Source organism: Rattus norvegicus, chromosome 12 (assembly GCF_036323735.1).
Source record: "Rattus norvegicus strain BN/NHsdMcwi chromosome 12, GRCr8, whole genome shotgun sequence".
In the NCBI taxonomy this organism is placed as follows: Eukaryota; Metazoa; Chordata; class Mammalia; order Rodentia; family Muridae; genus Rattus; species Rattus norvegicus.
Window position 1 is genome coordinate 23,478,607 of NC_086030.1, and position 16,509 is coordinate 23,495,115.

Sequence of the window (16,509 nt, forward strand, 5' to 3'; positions counted from 1 at the left end):
CCATCTATTAATCTCTGTTCTTATTCCATAGTCTTCCAGATCCCATGACATTAAATATGCTCTGACCTCGGTCCTCGCCTGGATCTCATGTTATGTATAAAAGGGTTTTGGAGCACAGTGGCCTACAGCTATGTAACTGCTGATGCCTTGAACTCCTGATGCTCCTCTCTCCCCTTACCTAGTGCTGGGATTATGGCCTCTTTCACTGTGTCCCCACTTTTGTTTCTTAGAATACTCATTAATAATAGAAAACAAATCCTTTGCTTTTGCAAAACTGCCATTAGATTTTGAAAATGTTGTGCACTGTCTCTGTAGTGTTTTTATGTTGTAAGGAGGTTAAGGTACAGAATTTTCCATTCTACACATACTCTTACATTTATAGCATTTTCTTAAAGTTTTAAAATTTTACTTTGGACAGTTTGTTTCCATATGTATATATTTGCATTGTGCACACACATGTGGATGATGGAGGACAGCCTTGGGCATTGTCCTTTGGGAGGTGTCCTCTCTGGATTATGCGACAGCTCAGTCATTGCTCTCACCCACTATGGAAGGCTGGCAGCACAATGAGCCACAGGGATCCTAGTGGCTCTGCCTGTCCAAGCATCTGACAACTCTTTATGTGGCTCCTTGGATGATACTCATGCCTGTTTGAGGGACAAATACTTCAACTGAGCCACAACCTCACTGGCCATTTGGTAATTTTGCTTAGCAACTAGTGTCCAACTCTTCTGCCTCTGGTAGATTTTAGGTTCTCCCTATACATTTCTTTCTGTTTGTGAGTCTCTTCCATACCATTTACATTTTAATCGCTCATCCACCACTCTAACAGGTCTCTTTTTATAGATATCCTCTGACATATTGTCCCTGAATGCTAGTCTACCCCCATATATTCTTTAAAAGCCACAGCTCTTTTCAGATGAGCGGTCAGCCCATCAGTTCCTCCTTGAACTCCTTAGGAGCAGGCTCTGTGTTTATTTGCATTTGCAACTCTATTTTCCAGCTGGTCTAGAAGGACAGCAGGCTTCATGGATGCAGTCCCTGTAAGTTCAGGCACATTTCCTTTCTTCTCTTCTCTTTAATATTGACTACACAAGCCTTCTCTTCTCCATCTCCCACAGCTGAGAACAATCCCCAGGGTTGGGTGAGTGTCCCATCTTGTCTCCTCTGTGGGATGTGTGATAGGAAAAGTTATTAGACGTCCACACTATGAGGCAACATCCTCATTGAAGAAGGGGGAGGGAGGATGGAATAGTGGATTTATTAACTGGAAACTGAGGAACAGCATAACATTTGAATTGTAAATTTGAAAACTTCCAGTTAAAAATAAGTTCACACAGGGAATGGAACTGATGCTTCTAGGAGATTAAGCTCAAATGCACAGTTCCAACTGTCCTGGTTGTGGGTCCAGAGTTTTTCATTTGTCACAGATAACTAACCCAGACTAATACAGTCATAATCTTTTACTTACATGTATTTAGCATACAAATATGATTAGTTCATAGAGTTTTCTGCTTGGCCCTTAGATCCAGAGTTTGATCTTGAGTATCCATATGAAGAGCCTACAAAACCTTTAATCTTAGCTCAAGAGGCAGAAGCAGACAAATTTTTGTGAGCTGACCAGCACCTTGGTCTATGTGTCTAGATCCACATCAAACAGAACTGAGTGAGCTATAATCCTAGTACAGAGGAGGTGGAGACAAGCTTCTCCTTGCATCTATAGCCTTCCAACCTATTCTCAATGGGAAACTTGAAGCCAATAAGCAGGCTGTCCCCAGAATCAGGTGGGTGACATTTTAGACTATCCTCTACCTTCCTCGTTTAAATGAACAAATGTGCACGCACATGCACACACACACACACACACATATACGCACAAACACACACACACACACACACACACACACAAGTTCCAGAACAGTCAGATCTATGTAGTGGAGAGAGCCTGTTCACAAAAACAGAAACACACAACAGTGAACAACCAAACAACAAGAAGCTAAAGTATTGATACTCACATTGTTACACATCAAGGTCTGAAGAGGAACCTGTTATCATCTTCAAGTTCTCCATTCTCAACAGAAAGGGAACCAACCAAAGACTCTTCTCCATGACCTCTCTGAGTGTTTGGAGTTTTGGTTAGCATTGTTGGTTTTAAGAAAAAGTCTCCTATAATGCAGGCTAGCATCAAACTCAAGAGGTACTAAAAATAGCTTTGGTTTCATGGTTTCTCAAGATTTTTAATACTGGGATAGTTCCTCATGCTGGGGTGACTCCAACCATAAAAGTATTTCATTGCTATTTCATGACTGTGGTTTTGTGACTGTGATGATCTTAATATAAACACCTCATATGCAGGATATCTTACATGCCACTTCTCTGAAAATGTTGTTCTTCCTTCAAAGAGATGTTGACCCACAGAGGTTGAGAACCAGTGCTCCAGCTGATGATCATCTCATCAATACATGTCCATAGTTGAGGTGACATATATGTTATGATGTCCAGATCCCTCTGGTACTGTTTCTTACTAATGAGCTCAGTCCAGGGCACACACATTCCCAACACTGGTAGCCAGGGCAGAGGCCAAAGTCTGCTTCTCAGTAGGATTATAATGTTTTCTTTTGACTGATCAGATACAGTGTGCCTAAGTGTATACATCCAATATTTATGCACTTATGTGGTGTTGAGAATGTTGGCTTGTGTAAGTCTTTGCTGTGTGCATTTCTGTGTTTTTTTCCCTTTTCACAATGGGAAAGAATGTAGGAGTGTTCATATTCAACGATGCTAAGAGGAAACATTACCCCAGATCCCAAAGTCACCATGCCCATGAGAGCTGTTAAGTTCAGGGTCAGGAGGCTTGGGTGTAGTTACAACCACAGCAAACACCTCACACCTGGACTAGGACACTTCCCTTTAGCCATAAGGAGCATTGCTGACCTATCCATGACCCCAATTATCTCCACCTGGTCTCATGGGATTGGAAGTCATTTTCTCAATGTCTCAGCAAAGGCCCATGAATGATACTAACTAGAGGCTTGTGATTGGTGGACTGCATCTGTGGCACACTGCACCTATGGCTCACTGTGCTTGGTAGATCTCTATCAAGTATAGCCATGCACATTTTCTGGCTACAAGAAAAGCCTGATTTCACTCTTACTTGGTCAATCTGGATGGTTTCCTGTGTTGCCACAAGCTTTGTGTTAGAAGCCGGCCAGCCGACTACCAAATTTAAAGAGAGACTGGACTTGGCACAGAAGTTTTGTCCTAAGAAAAACCAAAGCTTCAAGAATATCACCATGGCAGGAAATGAGGAATTGAGTGCATTATATTTAGGAATATATGTGAGGAAAGGAAATACAACATGGGATTTAAGCAAGCCATAGTCTGTCACTGAATGTGAAGCATGGAGGGATTGGGGCTGTAGGTGAGAGGGCAGTGGCCACGGAGTAAAAAGAGTGGAACCCCAAATCTCAGGCTGTGGATCTCATTGTGGACCATTGTCCTTGCCCCTCTCCCATAGACTTGTTTCCTGGACACATTCTGCAAATCTCTTAGAGGCCTCATATGGGAGAAGTCAGTAAAGACAAACTCTGAGATAGATTTCTGGGAAATAGAATATTTATTTGCTCTCAAGGTTCTTCTGCCTGTAGGGCATACAGATTAGCTGAGCACAGGGCTGGAATGTAATGGACTGAGCTCATCCAGATTGATGGGTTCACAGGATCTCTTCAAGATTGAGTCCTGTGGAGAAACAGCCTTCTCCAACAGATTTTCAATGAAACACTTCTCTTTTATGGAGGTAACAAGGGTTATATGAAACTCTCTGTGTGATAGGTTCTGGGAAAGCTTCATTTACATGAAGAGAAATTCCATGTGCTTGCTGGACCTGTCCTTATAGCCCAAGAGAAAGTCAGACCTGTAATACAGCCAACTTTCTCTGTGCCTACCACAAAGGTGTAGGAGGTGTGGGTGGTATAGGCTTCTTGCTCCTGAACACGCAGACCTGTCATAATTCAGTTGGTATCAGGATAAGATTTTCAGGGTGTGGACACATATACACCTCAGCCTTGCTCTGAACTAGCTCCCTGAGTTGCCTGAATTTCTGATCCCTCTTTTACTGAAAGGTATCATTAACTCCATGAGCAAAGGAGAGCAGGCTTCATGGATGCAGTCCTTGTCGAGTTCAGGCACATTGCCCTATATGTATTCAATTACGGATAAGCACCTACGTGATGTTGACAATGGTGGCCCTGTCTGAATCATTGCTGTGGGACTATCTATGGTTTTTCACTATTGAACAATGGAAATGGACCTGTGAAGTCACATGACCATTTTAGCAACTACATTAAGGTCACTTTTCTGTGTGCAGCTTCCTGTGGTGTTAAGATGCAAATGGACCACTATGGATGACTACACAGACCACCATCATGGCATCTTTCTGTATGAACACATCAGGGATGCTCAGAGAAAACACCACCCCAGCTCCAAAGGTCACAATGCCCATCATTGCTGCTGAGTTCAACCTCAACAACCTCAAGAGGCTTGGGTGACAACCACTGCAGACACAATGAAAATATTCCAGATCCCTTCACTTTTACCATAAGAAGCCTTGATGAAGGAATCAGAGAAAGAACTGGAAGAGCTTGAAGGGGCTCGAAACCCCATATGTACAACAATGCCAAGCAACCAGAACTTCCAGGGACTAAGTCACTACCTAAAGACTATACATGGACTGACCCTGGACTCTGAAGTCATAGGTAGCAATGAATATCCTAGTAAGAGCACCAGTGGAAGGGGAAGCCCTGGGTCCTGCTAATACTGAACCCCCAGTGAACTAGATTGTTGGGGGGAGGGCAGCAAGGGGGAGGATGGGGAGGGGAACACCCATAAAGAAAGGAAGGGGGGAGAGGGATGTTTGCCCAGAAACCGGGAAAGGGAATAAGACTCAAAATGTATATAAGAAATACTCAAGTTAATAAATAAATAAATAAATAAAAAATAAAAAAGAAGCCTTGATGACCTCTCTATGACACCAATTTTCTCCACTTAGTCTCATAGGATTGGGGATGATTTTCCATTTGCCTCAGCAAAGGCGCAAGAATGATACTCATTTCAGGCTTGTGATTGGTGGACTGGAGTTACATCTGTGCCACACTACAGCTATGACAGACTGTATTTGAAGGAACTCTATCAAGCATGAGTCAGAATGCAAAGTTTCTGTGTTCTGTTAGGAGCTGATCTGCTGACTATCAAATGTTAAGACAGACTGGACATGGGGAAAAAGAACTGTAGTAGGAGAGAACTCAGAGTCCAGAATATCAACATGGCAGGAAGTGAGAAAATTAAAGATGGTCCTTTGAGGAAAGGAAGGCCAACATGGGGCTTAAACATGCCTTTGTCTGCCACTGGATGTGAAGCATGGAGGGAGGGAGTCAAGTTTCTTGATGAGATGGCAGTGTGCATGGAATAAGGGAGAAGGGAACCCCGATTCTCAGGCTGTTATTCTCAATATGGACCATGGTCCTTGCCCCTGTCCCACTGACTTGTATCATGGAGAGAGTCTGCCACACTCTCAGAGGGCACATATAGAAGAAAAGGGTCAAGACAAATACTGAGAAGGATTGCTTGGAGTGAGACTTTTATTTGCTGGACTGGTTCTTCTTCTGACCTTAAGGTCTACAGGAAAGTTGAGCTCAGTGCTGGAAAGATAGGAACAAAGTTTTCCCAGGGTTGTTCACTCAAAGGATCTCTTCTAAATTGTGTCCTATGGAGAAACAGGCTTCTCAGAGAGGTTTTCAGTGAAAGAGCTGGGATTTATTGGGGGTAAAAAGGGCTATATGAAATTTCCTAAATGGTTATTGGTTATAGGATGACTGTACATGATTGGCTTGTACTGAGGGTCTGAGAAAGATTCATTTGCAAGAAGAGAAATTATACTTGCTGGATATGGCTCTATTGAGTAACAGGTAATTAGACCTGAAATTCGGCCATCTTGTTATTACTTCCTCAAAAATGGCAAAGGTGGGGGTAGTACACGCTTCTTGGACCTGAATATGCAGACTGGAGGAGGGAAAACTCCCAACTTCTGCTGCTCTCAGAATGAGATTTTCTGGTTTGATCTTAGTATTGCTCTGAACTGGCTTCGTGAATTGTTTTATTTATTATCCCACATTTATTACAAAGTATTTTGTAATAAACCAACAGAGAACACCAGTCAGGCTCTCATGACCAGAGACAGACAGGATGACATGGGTTCGAAGGAGAGGACATCAGAGCAGACATGGATTCTGAGGATGTATCACACACAATCCTGCATCCATGTGCTCTCATACCCATGCAGGAGGCAGGGAGGGTGGTGATATGCATGGTGAGTCCCCTCAATCACTACTTTGAAGTAACTCACCTCCATGGTGAGAGGTCATGGCACCAGGAGGTCTGTTACCTGAGGACTAACAGATGATGTCTCACCAAGAGCCTGTGGGTGATCCTGACAGGCATAGGACAATTGTCCACAGTCAGTTTTCTCCATGTACCAATTGTATCACCAGGAATCACACCCAGGTCACTGTGCTAGGCAGCATTTCTACTGAGCTCCATATCTCACTGCCATATACTGTTTTGTTGTTCATTAATAAAGCATTTTAAAATACTTCATTTACCGTACACTTATAAAATGTTATGACCATGATGGATCATCTTGAGAAATCCACACAGTTTTTTATACCATGGCTCTCATGGGTTTGAATCGCACCAATTAGACAAGACTAGCTACACGGTCAGCCCCATGCCTCTCCCTGTCTCTTGCTCATGCAGGGGTGGGATTACACATTCCTGTCATATCCCTGATTTACAGTGTGGCTGCTCTAGATCAAACTCAGGCTCTGATACACATGTACACCTCTATATTTGAATCATCTCTCTTGCTCCCTTTCATGACTCTCATAATAAACTTCCCCAAAGGGGCGCCAACCTTTTGGGATGACAGGTGATCATCTGACAGATATTTAGGCTGTGGTTTGACCAAGCTTGTCCTTAAATTTCTTATGTATTCAAGGAGGATCTGAAACTCCTACAGACCCTCCTATCTGTGCCTCCCCTCAGTGGTTAATACACGTGTGCATGATTCTGCTCCTTTGTCTCTCAGTAGACAAAGAACATCATTTTCTGTCCATGACAGGCAAGAACACACTCTACCAGATGAACATCTTTGTCACAGTGAGGTAAGAATGTCCTCGTGGCCATGAGCACTCACCTCCAGCTTTCATCTACCTTACCCTGCCTGTCTGAGGTCTCTGGGTAGAAGTTCATCTGGTTACTAACCCACCCAAGCAGGGCCTGGACCTGATAGGAGTGCCATAAGTCAGTCAGCTGCTAGACAACACGTTTTTAATACAGCAGGCTCTGGTGGGGTCTTTGGATGCCAACTATGCCCTGTGCTCAGCTGCACTGCTGCCACCTTCTGGCTCCTTAATCCCAAGTCATGATCTCACCTGGGACAAGAAGTCTGTGGTTTTGGTGTGCACACAGGGCTTTTGCATATCACAGGACCATGGGGAGTGTCAGCCTGCAGGGTTGGAATATGTGTTATGCTGAGGGAGTAGCACATGTGTCCCTACCTACTCTACACACCCCAGAATGAATCAATAAGTATTATTTAAAATATTATGGGGTTGAGGCTTTAGCTCAGTGGTAGAGCACTTGCCTAGCAAGCAAAAGGCCCTGGGTTCAGTCCCCAGCTCCGAAAAAAACGAAAAAAAAAGATTATAACCCATATTGGTCATGGGCATACAAGTCTAGATTTTGGAGGAAGAAGACAGAAGCACATGGATCCATTGAGTTTGAAGCTATATGGTCTATGTATCCAGATTTTAGACAGCAAATGGAGCAGAGTGAAGACTTGTGTCAAAGAATAAACAAACCAAAAAAAAAATCCAACAACATGACCAATAAATCCCAGCCAAACCTACAAAATCTATGTATCAAACAAAACACCAATCAGTCAAAAACAGAAACACAAAGTTGATGGTGAACTTGGAGGGTGTTGCTAATTACCATACCTGAGGTTGTCCTCTGCACTTCAATACATGGGCCCAAACTGACTTGCACACACATGCACCAGATCTCAAACACATATCATGCAAGGATCCTTTAACATATGGTCTGTTACAACATATTGCCCATCATCATTCTGACTAAACAAGGCCTCCTTAAGACGAGGCTCTGTGATTCTTGAGTCTCTACTTCCTGACTTTGTTCACAGCATTCAGACTCTCTGACTTTATAACTAATTAACTTATCCCATGACAACAGGGGGAGAAAACAGGCTATACCCTTCCTGTTTCTCTGTAGATGATTCAATTCCAGAGGCTTCCCTCAGATAACACATACTGTATGCTCTGTGAGCCAAGCAGATACCCTCATAGATGAAAACTGTCCCTGTCTTCTCTGTTCTTGTCACCACTTCCTTACACACACACTTATTGATCTCTCTTCCCTAGCGACAACAAAAAGATCCAGAGTGTGATCACAAAGTAATCCCCCAGGCTGGTGCCGGGACAGAGTGGAGAAGCTAGAGAAGGTGGGGAAGGATGGCAGCTGGTGGTGTAGACCTGGTCGTGAGCCTCAGATGAGCTCCTGCCTGCACCCCTGCCCAGGGGAGTCCCCAGGAAGAGACACTACACTGTGTTCTAAAGGTCCAGTGAGTAGGACTGGGGAAAGAGTTCAATCTCCCCCAACATCTGCTGATAGCCTAGGACAGAGACATTTATAGGTATGTCATCAAGTTTGTGGTCACAGAAACAGAGAAACTCACAGCCCCCTTCTTGGGGTTATTATATTTAGCTTAAAACAAACCAAAATTAAAAAAAAATAAATGAACAAAAAAGCGGAAAGTGTTAATACCCTACCATGTCGGTAGATTTAGTAGGATGCAGCCGCAGGAGATTTTCTGACTATGAGGCCAGACTTTGTGTACAAAGCAAGTTCCAGGACAGTTAGATGTATATAATAGAGAAACCACCTCCTACAAAACAGAAGAAAACAAAGACAAACAAAAACTGAACTACTGTTAGTCACGTTATATTTTATATAAATCTAGAGAGAAGCTAAGTATCATATTCAAGTTCTCCATCTCCAGGGAAAAGGGAGGTAAGTGATGTTCTTTTTTCATGACACACTTTACTGATTTCAGTTTTGTTAAGCTTTGCTGTTGATTTAAAGACACAGTCCCATGTAACCCAGGGTGGCCTAAACTCAAGAAGTACCAAGAATAGCTTCTAATTCTGTGGTTCTCAAGCTTCCTAATGCTATGACATTTCCCCATGTTGGGGTAACTCCAATCATAGAATTATTTCATTGGTATCTCAGGACTGTAATTTTGCTACAGTTATGATTATAATATAAATATCTGATATTCAGGATATCTGAAATGTGACTCCTGTGAAAATGGTCTCCTAGCTTCAAAGAGGAGGTGACACACAGGTTGAGAATCAGTGTTACAATTGATAATATTCCCATCACTACCTGTCAATTGTTGGGATGACAGGAATGTTATGATCCCAAATTTCTTTTAGTCCTTTTTCTTACTGATCAGTTCAGTCTAGGGAATATAAATTCCAAACACTTGTCACCAGGGCAGAAGCCAATATCTACTTTCTAGTTGGAACGTAATGTTCCCTTTTGGCAGATCAGAGACACAGTCTACCTAAATGTATACAACCTGAGCTTAAGCACATATGTAGAGATGAGAATGTTGGCTCTGTGAGTCTTTGCTCTGGGCTTATCTCTGGATTTTCCCTCTTATGCAATGGAAAAGGACCTGAGAAGTCACATGACCATTTGAACAAGTGGATTAAGGCCCCTTCTTTCAGGTGCATGAGACTCTTTGAGATGTCTGGACAGAGCAGCATCTTGGCAGCCATTTGTGTAAACACATCAAGAATGCCCAATATCACCATGCCCATGAGAGCTGCTGAGTTCAGGCTAAGGGGCTAGGATGCAGTCACAACCATATTAGATATCTCACAGCTGTTCCAGGACACTTCACTTTAGACACATCAGTTTGGGTGACCTCATCATGACCGCAAATATTTCCAGCTTGTCTCATGGCATTGGAAACAGCTTCCCAAAGACCAAGAAAAGGCCCATGAATGATATTCATTGGAGGCTTGTGATTGGAGACCTGGAGTTGTATCCATACTACTTCATTTATGGCTCACTATGATTGGTAGATCTCTATCGAGAATGGCCATGAAATACTTGGGTCATGAGAAGCATGGTTTAATTCCTTTTGGGTAACTCTGGATGGTTTCCTGTGTACCCACAAATTTTTGTTATAAGGTGACCTGCAGACTACCAAATGTTAGGACAGACTGGACTTGGGACATATTTCCCATTTTAGGAGAGAACCCAGAGTGCAGAATGTCAACATGGCAGGAACTGAGAAAGTGAGTGCATGCAGTTGGGCTTGTGAGTAAAGAAAGCTCAACATGGGACCCAAGAAAGCCATGCTCTGACACTTGATGTGAAGCATGTGGGGAGGACAGGTGGGCTCTGGATGAGATGTCAGCATCCAGAGAGTAAAGAAGAGGAGAACTCTGATTGTCAGGCTGTGGGTTTCAATGAAGACCATGGCCCTTATGTCTATCCAAGTGACCTACACCCTAGACACAGTCTACACTCTCTAAGAAGTGTCAGGAAGGGGAAGGGATGGAGGCTCAGGAGAGACACTGAGATGGATTGCTTGGAGTAAGATATTTATTAACAGTGTCAATAACTCCATGAGCAGAGAGACAACAGCACAGTCAGGCTTTCAGGCCCAGAAACACACAGGAGGACCATGGTTCCAAGGAGAGCATGTCGGAGTACCCATGGCAGAAGTGCGGGTTATCCAAGAATGACTTTCACAAGACAATCCTGCAACCATTAGCTCTGAATCCCAGCTAGAAGACATGGAAGGCTGTGGGATGCAGGGTTTGTGATCACCAACAACTACTTTGATGTAAATTCACCTCCCTGATGAGAGACCCTAGTATGGAGGAGCCTGTTAGTTGAGGAATAAAAAATTATTTGTTACCAGCTTCTGGTGGGCGACCAGGACAGACAGATGACAGTTGTTCAGAGACAGCTGGTCTATCCTCATTTCTTCTACAGCAGACACAGTTCTTCCAGATGAACAGTCAGCCCCTGAGGTTCCTACATGGCTACTTGAATTCCTTAGGAGCAGGTGCTGTGTTCATCTGCATTTGCTCCTCTGATTTCCAGGTGGTCAGAAAGGACAGCAGGCTCCATGCACTTCTGGAGGAGTTCAGGCAAATTTCCCTCCTTCTGTTCTCTTTTCTGTTCCCTACCCTTCTCCATCTCCCACAGATAAGAACACTCCCCCTGGGGAAGCTTGGGAGAGGCCTCTCCTGGACCACTTACCTTTGCTTCCACCACAGGAAGATCACCCATCCATAGAGTGCAATGATGACCACAACTTTGGACACAACCATCCTAACCATGGCTCCCAAATTCAGCAGTGAAGGAGTCCTCTTGCCCCTTGTGTCCTCCAGGCCAGCTATGGGGACTACAGAGGGGATGATGGAGGGGCTCACCACGGTAGTACTGGGAGCTATGGAGAGAAGAAAAGTGAGAAAATCCTCCGTGGATGAAGTGAGGAATGTGGGAGTATCACACCTTGTCTCCTCAGTTGGATGTGGGATGCAGAACAGCTGGTAAAAGTTCACAGAAGGAAGGAAACACATGCTTAAGACTGAGACTCCAGAAGAGTAAGCTTAGATGCACAGTTCCCAACTGTCCTGGCTGTGTGTTCACTAATTTTCATTGGGTCACACATAACTACGTTAGAAAACTTCGGCGATTTTTTTTCCACTTAAATATATGTAACATACAGATATGGTTAGTTCATACTGAGTTTGCTGCTTGGACCCAAGAACCTGAGTTTAGTCCCCAATATCAATCTCAAGAACCTGGTGAAGGGTGCATGACCCTTTCTCCTAGCCCAGGAGACAGAGGCAGGCAGAGCCCTGTGAGTGGACAGGTAACCTGGTCTATGTGTCTAGTTCTGTGTCAAACAGAGGCAAGTGATGTAATCCGAGAGCTGAGGACGTGGAGACAGACTTGTGCCTGTGGCTCATTGGCCTGCCAACTTAGCCTCCATGAAAAAATTAAAGCCGGTGAGAGAGCCTGTCTCCCAAAAGAAGGTGGATGAGAACTTAGGCTCTCCTGTAGCCACTACATACATAAATATATGTACAAACACACACACACACACACACACACACACACACACACACACACACACACCTGCCGTACACACTGAATATGCCAAAATGTGTAAAAGAAAAAACACAATTTTAGCTTTAGGTGTGCAGCTCTGTCCAGGGCAGAATACATTCCTTTGCTTTACACACATAACTGAGAAAATTTTCCCAATATTTACCTACTTGGGAATTCTAAACCAGGGGGTCTTGACCTGTGCATCATTATCCCAACATGGATTACATATCAGGTATCACATATTTCAGGTACTTCGTTGGGATTCATAAAAATAGGATAATTAAAATTATGAAGTAGCAATGATTTACTTTTAGGCATGTGGGTGCCCAGAACATGAAGAACTGTATAAAAGATTTGCAGATTTAGTAAATTAGAGAATGACTGAACTAGACACATACATAAAATGGTTCCTTTCTCTCTAAGTCCAGGCAGCAGCTATCAAACTCTAGTACAGTTCACCATGGTAGCTGTCGCCTGCACAGATAGCTGTCTGTGCACATCCTCCCATAGTTTGGCTTAGGACAGTCAAGAGGCACCTCAGGATGTTGTGGCACATGCTGTACTGTCCACCATCAGGAGGCAGAGGCAAGGAAGATTGGTGTGAGTTCAAGACTAGATGGGTCTATATCGTGAGTATTGGAAAAGCCAGGGCTACAAGCTGAGAAAATGATATAAAATAAATAAACAAGATAGAAAGAAAACAGGAAATAAAGAAGTACTCATATTTAAAAAAAAGTGGGGTTGTGGGGAGCAACAGAGAAAGGTTGAAGGAAACAATGCAGCAACACACAGGACCCAGATTCTCTTGGTCCCTGTGCAGGAACACAAGGCACTACAATGGGCTCAGGGCTCCCAATCCAGGGGCCAGTTCCTTCAGCATCAGAGGGGCTGGAGGGATCAGAAGACAGAGCAGCCACATCATGGAAATGGAAATACTTTCTTAATCATGTTCTAATGACTGAAGAGACGGGGGAGAGAAGATAGGTGTGTCCTGGGGAACTATGAGGTGTACTGAGGGACTATGGTGACATGTGGCTGTTACAGTTAGACCTGAGAACACCAGAACATCCAATGGCCCCTACTATATGTTCTGTGCTGACATTGGAGCTATGTGAAGATGCTGCATAGAGGTACCAACTAGAGCCCTGTCACAGAAACAAGAGAGTTGGCTCCATCCTGGAGAATTATATTCACCTTGAGGTCATCGGTGATAGAGGACGGACTGTAGTTAATTTTCAGAAAATAAGGGTGTGAACTATGGGGTACTGAAGCCTAGAGTCTACTCTGATTCTGTCTGAGCAGAGGATGACAGACATAGGAGGCAGCAAAGACATCTCACAACTGCAAGAAAAGATGCTGGTGGCAGATGTTTGGGCAGAGCCGAGGGAAAGGAATATGAAAGGAAGCTCAGACTTGTGGACCCTGATATGACATGTAGGGAACAAGGAAGCCACAGGTGTCAAAGCCTGAGTCATGGTGACTCACCATGAATGATGATGAGTTGGGTTCCAGCTACAGACTGCCACGACTTCATGCCTTCAGTTGTTGGCAGAAAAACTCGGCTGAAGTATGTGGCCTTGTCATTCTCCTTCAAGTTCAGGATTCTGAGGACACCAGATGTCTGACCCTGTGACCAATTCACGATGAGCCGGCCCTTAAAATGCTCATGAATGAAAGGCTGGGTGGAGTTGTAGATGTATTCCCCATGGTAGTTTTTCCATCTCCAGGCTATGCTCATCTGAGGAACCTTGGCCAACTCCCAGGGGAAGTAGAAGGAGAAGGAGATCTCGATGGAACCACCCTGGACTCCAGAGAGGACAGCTGGTTGGTCGACACTAAAGACATTCTTTTTTGGATATCCTGCTGAATTCCCTGGGAAGGACAGGGAGAATCTGAAGCCACTGCAGGGATTTAAAGGACAACCCTGAACATCCTGAGCCTTCATCTTAAGGGAGGGGTGGGACACAGGGCAGGAGTGTCCCTATGGCTGCAGGGACAGCAAAAAGAGGGAAGGGTTAGGTTGGGCTCACTCTGAGTGTTGATCTCTTGGGGTAGAGAGTCCTGGCTGGCTCCTCTACCAGACCCTGTTCACAAGACACCCACTTTTCCCAGCCACTCTGTCCCCTCCTCTGGTTCAGTCCCTGCTAATGAGGGCCCCACCACTCACCAGTGTGTAGACATGCTGCCGACAGCAAAAGAAGGAGAAGCTGAGCCATAGCCAGATTCTGTTCAGGAAGTGAGACCAGCAGGGCCATCAGGAATTCGAGGTTGCCCTGTCTAGTGACACTGGGGCACTCAGCAGTCCAGTGAGAATCAGGGTAAATAAAAACACACGCTCAGGCATTCTCAAGTGGAAGACTGAGGTGGGCAGGACCATCTCCACCTCCTTGTGACCAGCATCTGCCTTTATTGATCTGGTTTCTTTTCCGATGTTGCAAAAGATCTACCCATGTGGTTACTGACAACATGACAGGGCTCTTGGGCCCAGCCCCCACTCCTGGTTGGGAGACTTATCCTAGCCCTTGGCATAGCTGGTTTTCCTCTCTGGTTTGACCTGGTCTTTCTCTCTCTGACAGTAGCTTGACTCTCCTGTAATTCTGAATGTCAGCACTACTGAGTAACCAGCTCTCTCCCAGGGGTATTCGGGTACAGAGAGCAGTGGCTCAGGGTCAGCTCAGGGTGCAGGCAGAAACTGGAAGGAATCTATTCCAGATTGCTCATCACTTCCTGTATTCTGAGGGCTCCAGGCAGGTTCCTCTTCAACCAGAAATGTGAGCAGAAGGGGTGTGATGTGCATGAAGCAAAGGATTGTATTCTGCTCTTAACTGAGCTTTACACATATGGCTGTTTCATAGTTCTTTTACACATTCTGGTGTATCCAGTGTGTGTGAACATGTGGATCTGTTACATCAGATGCGTGTTTGTGTGTTTGTGTGTGCATGTGAGTGTATGTGTCTCTGTGTAAGAATCTGTGTCGGTATGTCTCTTTGGGTGTATGTACCTGTGTGTGTGTGTGTGTGTGTGTGTGTGTGTGTGTGTGTTTGTGTGTGTCTTCCTGTGTGTCTATGTATAAGTCTTTCTATAGGTGTGTCTGTGTATCTGAGTGTATGTCTCTCTGTGTGTGTCTACGCATCCCTGTATGTGTGTCTATGTCTGTGTGTCTCTGTGTATCTGTCTTTGTGTACATGCATTGGTTTATGCATGTTGAGGCTAGAGGAGAGCCTAAGGTCTCATCCTCCTCATTTCTTGGATCAGGCTCTCTCTCACTGACTTCAAGTTTCCCATGGACAGTAGATTGACTGGCCTGTGAACTGGACAGACAAGACTGTCTGTACTTCCTCAGTCCTAGGATTAGAGCTCACTCAGCTCTGTTTGGTGTGGAACTAGACACATAGACCAGGCTAATTGTCCACTCACAGAGCTCTGCCTGCCTCTGTCACTTTTGTTAAAATTAAAGGTTTTGCTGGTCTCTTTACATGGACACTAGAGATCAAATCTGGTTCCAAGGCCCGAGCAGCAAACTCAGAAATGGGGGTAACAAGAGTTATATGAATCTTTCTGTGTGATATGTTCTTGAAAGCTTCATTTGCATGAAGAGAAATTCAGTGTGCTTGCTGGACCTGTCCTTATACCCCAAGAGAAAGATAGACCTGTAATTCAGCCATCTTTTTCTGTGACTACCACAAGGGTGTAGGGGTGGGGGTGGTATCTGGTTCCAAGGCCCAAGCCTTGCTTCTTGCTCCTGAATTTGCAGACCTGTCCTAACTCAGCTGGTGTCAGGATAAGATTTTCAGGGTTTGGACACATCTACACCTCAGCCTTGCTCTGAACTAGCTCCCTGAGTTGCCTGAATTTCTGATCCCTCTTTTACTAAAAAGTATCATTAGCTCCATGAGCAAAGAGAGAACAGCACAGTTGGGCTCTCAGGACCAAAGACAGACAGGAAGTCCTGGGTTCTGAGGACAGGACGTCAAACCCATATGGCAGAAGTGGGGTTATCTTGCTATCCCTGCTCAAGAATGTTTTGCAGAACAGTCCTACAGCCATGCATGTTCTGATTCCCAAGAACATGAATTTGAAGGTGTAGGATGCTGATCTGAGTTCACCAATTACTACTTTGATGCACTCTCCTCCCTGGTGAGAGAAACTGGCACCTGGAGGTCTGTTAGCTGGGGACAAATAGACAATATCTCACCAGGAGCATGTGAGCAACCCTGAGAAGCAGAGGACAAT

At 44.5% G+C, this 16,509-nt stretch overlaps 1 protein-coding gene across 1 annotated transcript; it reads right to left on the reverse strand.

Annotated features, from left to right (window-relative positions):
- Pilrb1l3 (paired immunoglobin-like type 2 receptor beta 1 like 3) lies at positions 10,708-14,907 on the reverse strand. The gene is made up of 4 exons (XM_017598626.3): positions 14,444-14,907; positions 13,762-14,148; positions 11,419-11,608; positions 10,708-11,292 (listed from the first exon to the last, which is right to left on the reverse strand). The coding sequence occupies exons 1-4, from the start codon at positions 14,529-14,531 to the stop codon at positions 11,199-11,201; spliced, it is 759 nt and encodes a 252-aa protein (XP_017454115.2). The 5' UTR covers positions 14,532-14,907; the 3' UTR covers positions 10,708-11,198.

Excerpts from the sequence above, each read along its gene's own strand:
- Pilrb1l3 (XM_017598626.3), bottom strand. The coding sequence starts at position 14,531 with ATGGCCCTGCTGGTCTCACTTCCTGAACAGAATCTGGCTATGGCTCAG. Across the intron at positions 14,149-14,443 it reads GGCAGCATGTCTACACACTG|GGAATTCAGCAGGATATCCA; the intron begins GTGAGTGGTGGG and ends TGTCCTTCCCAG. Across the intron at positions 11,609-13,761 it reads CCAACTCATCATCATTCATG|CTCCCAGTACTACCGTGGTG; the intron begins GTGAGTCACCAT and ends TTCTCTCCATAG.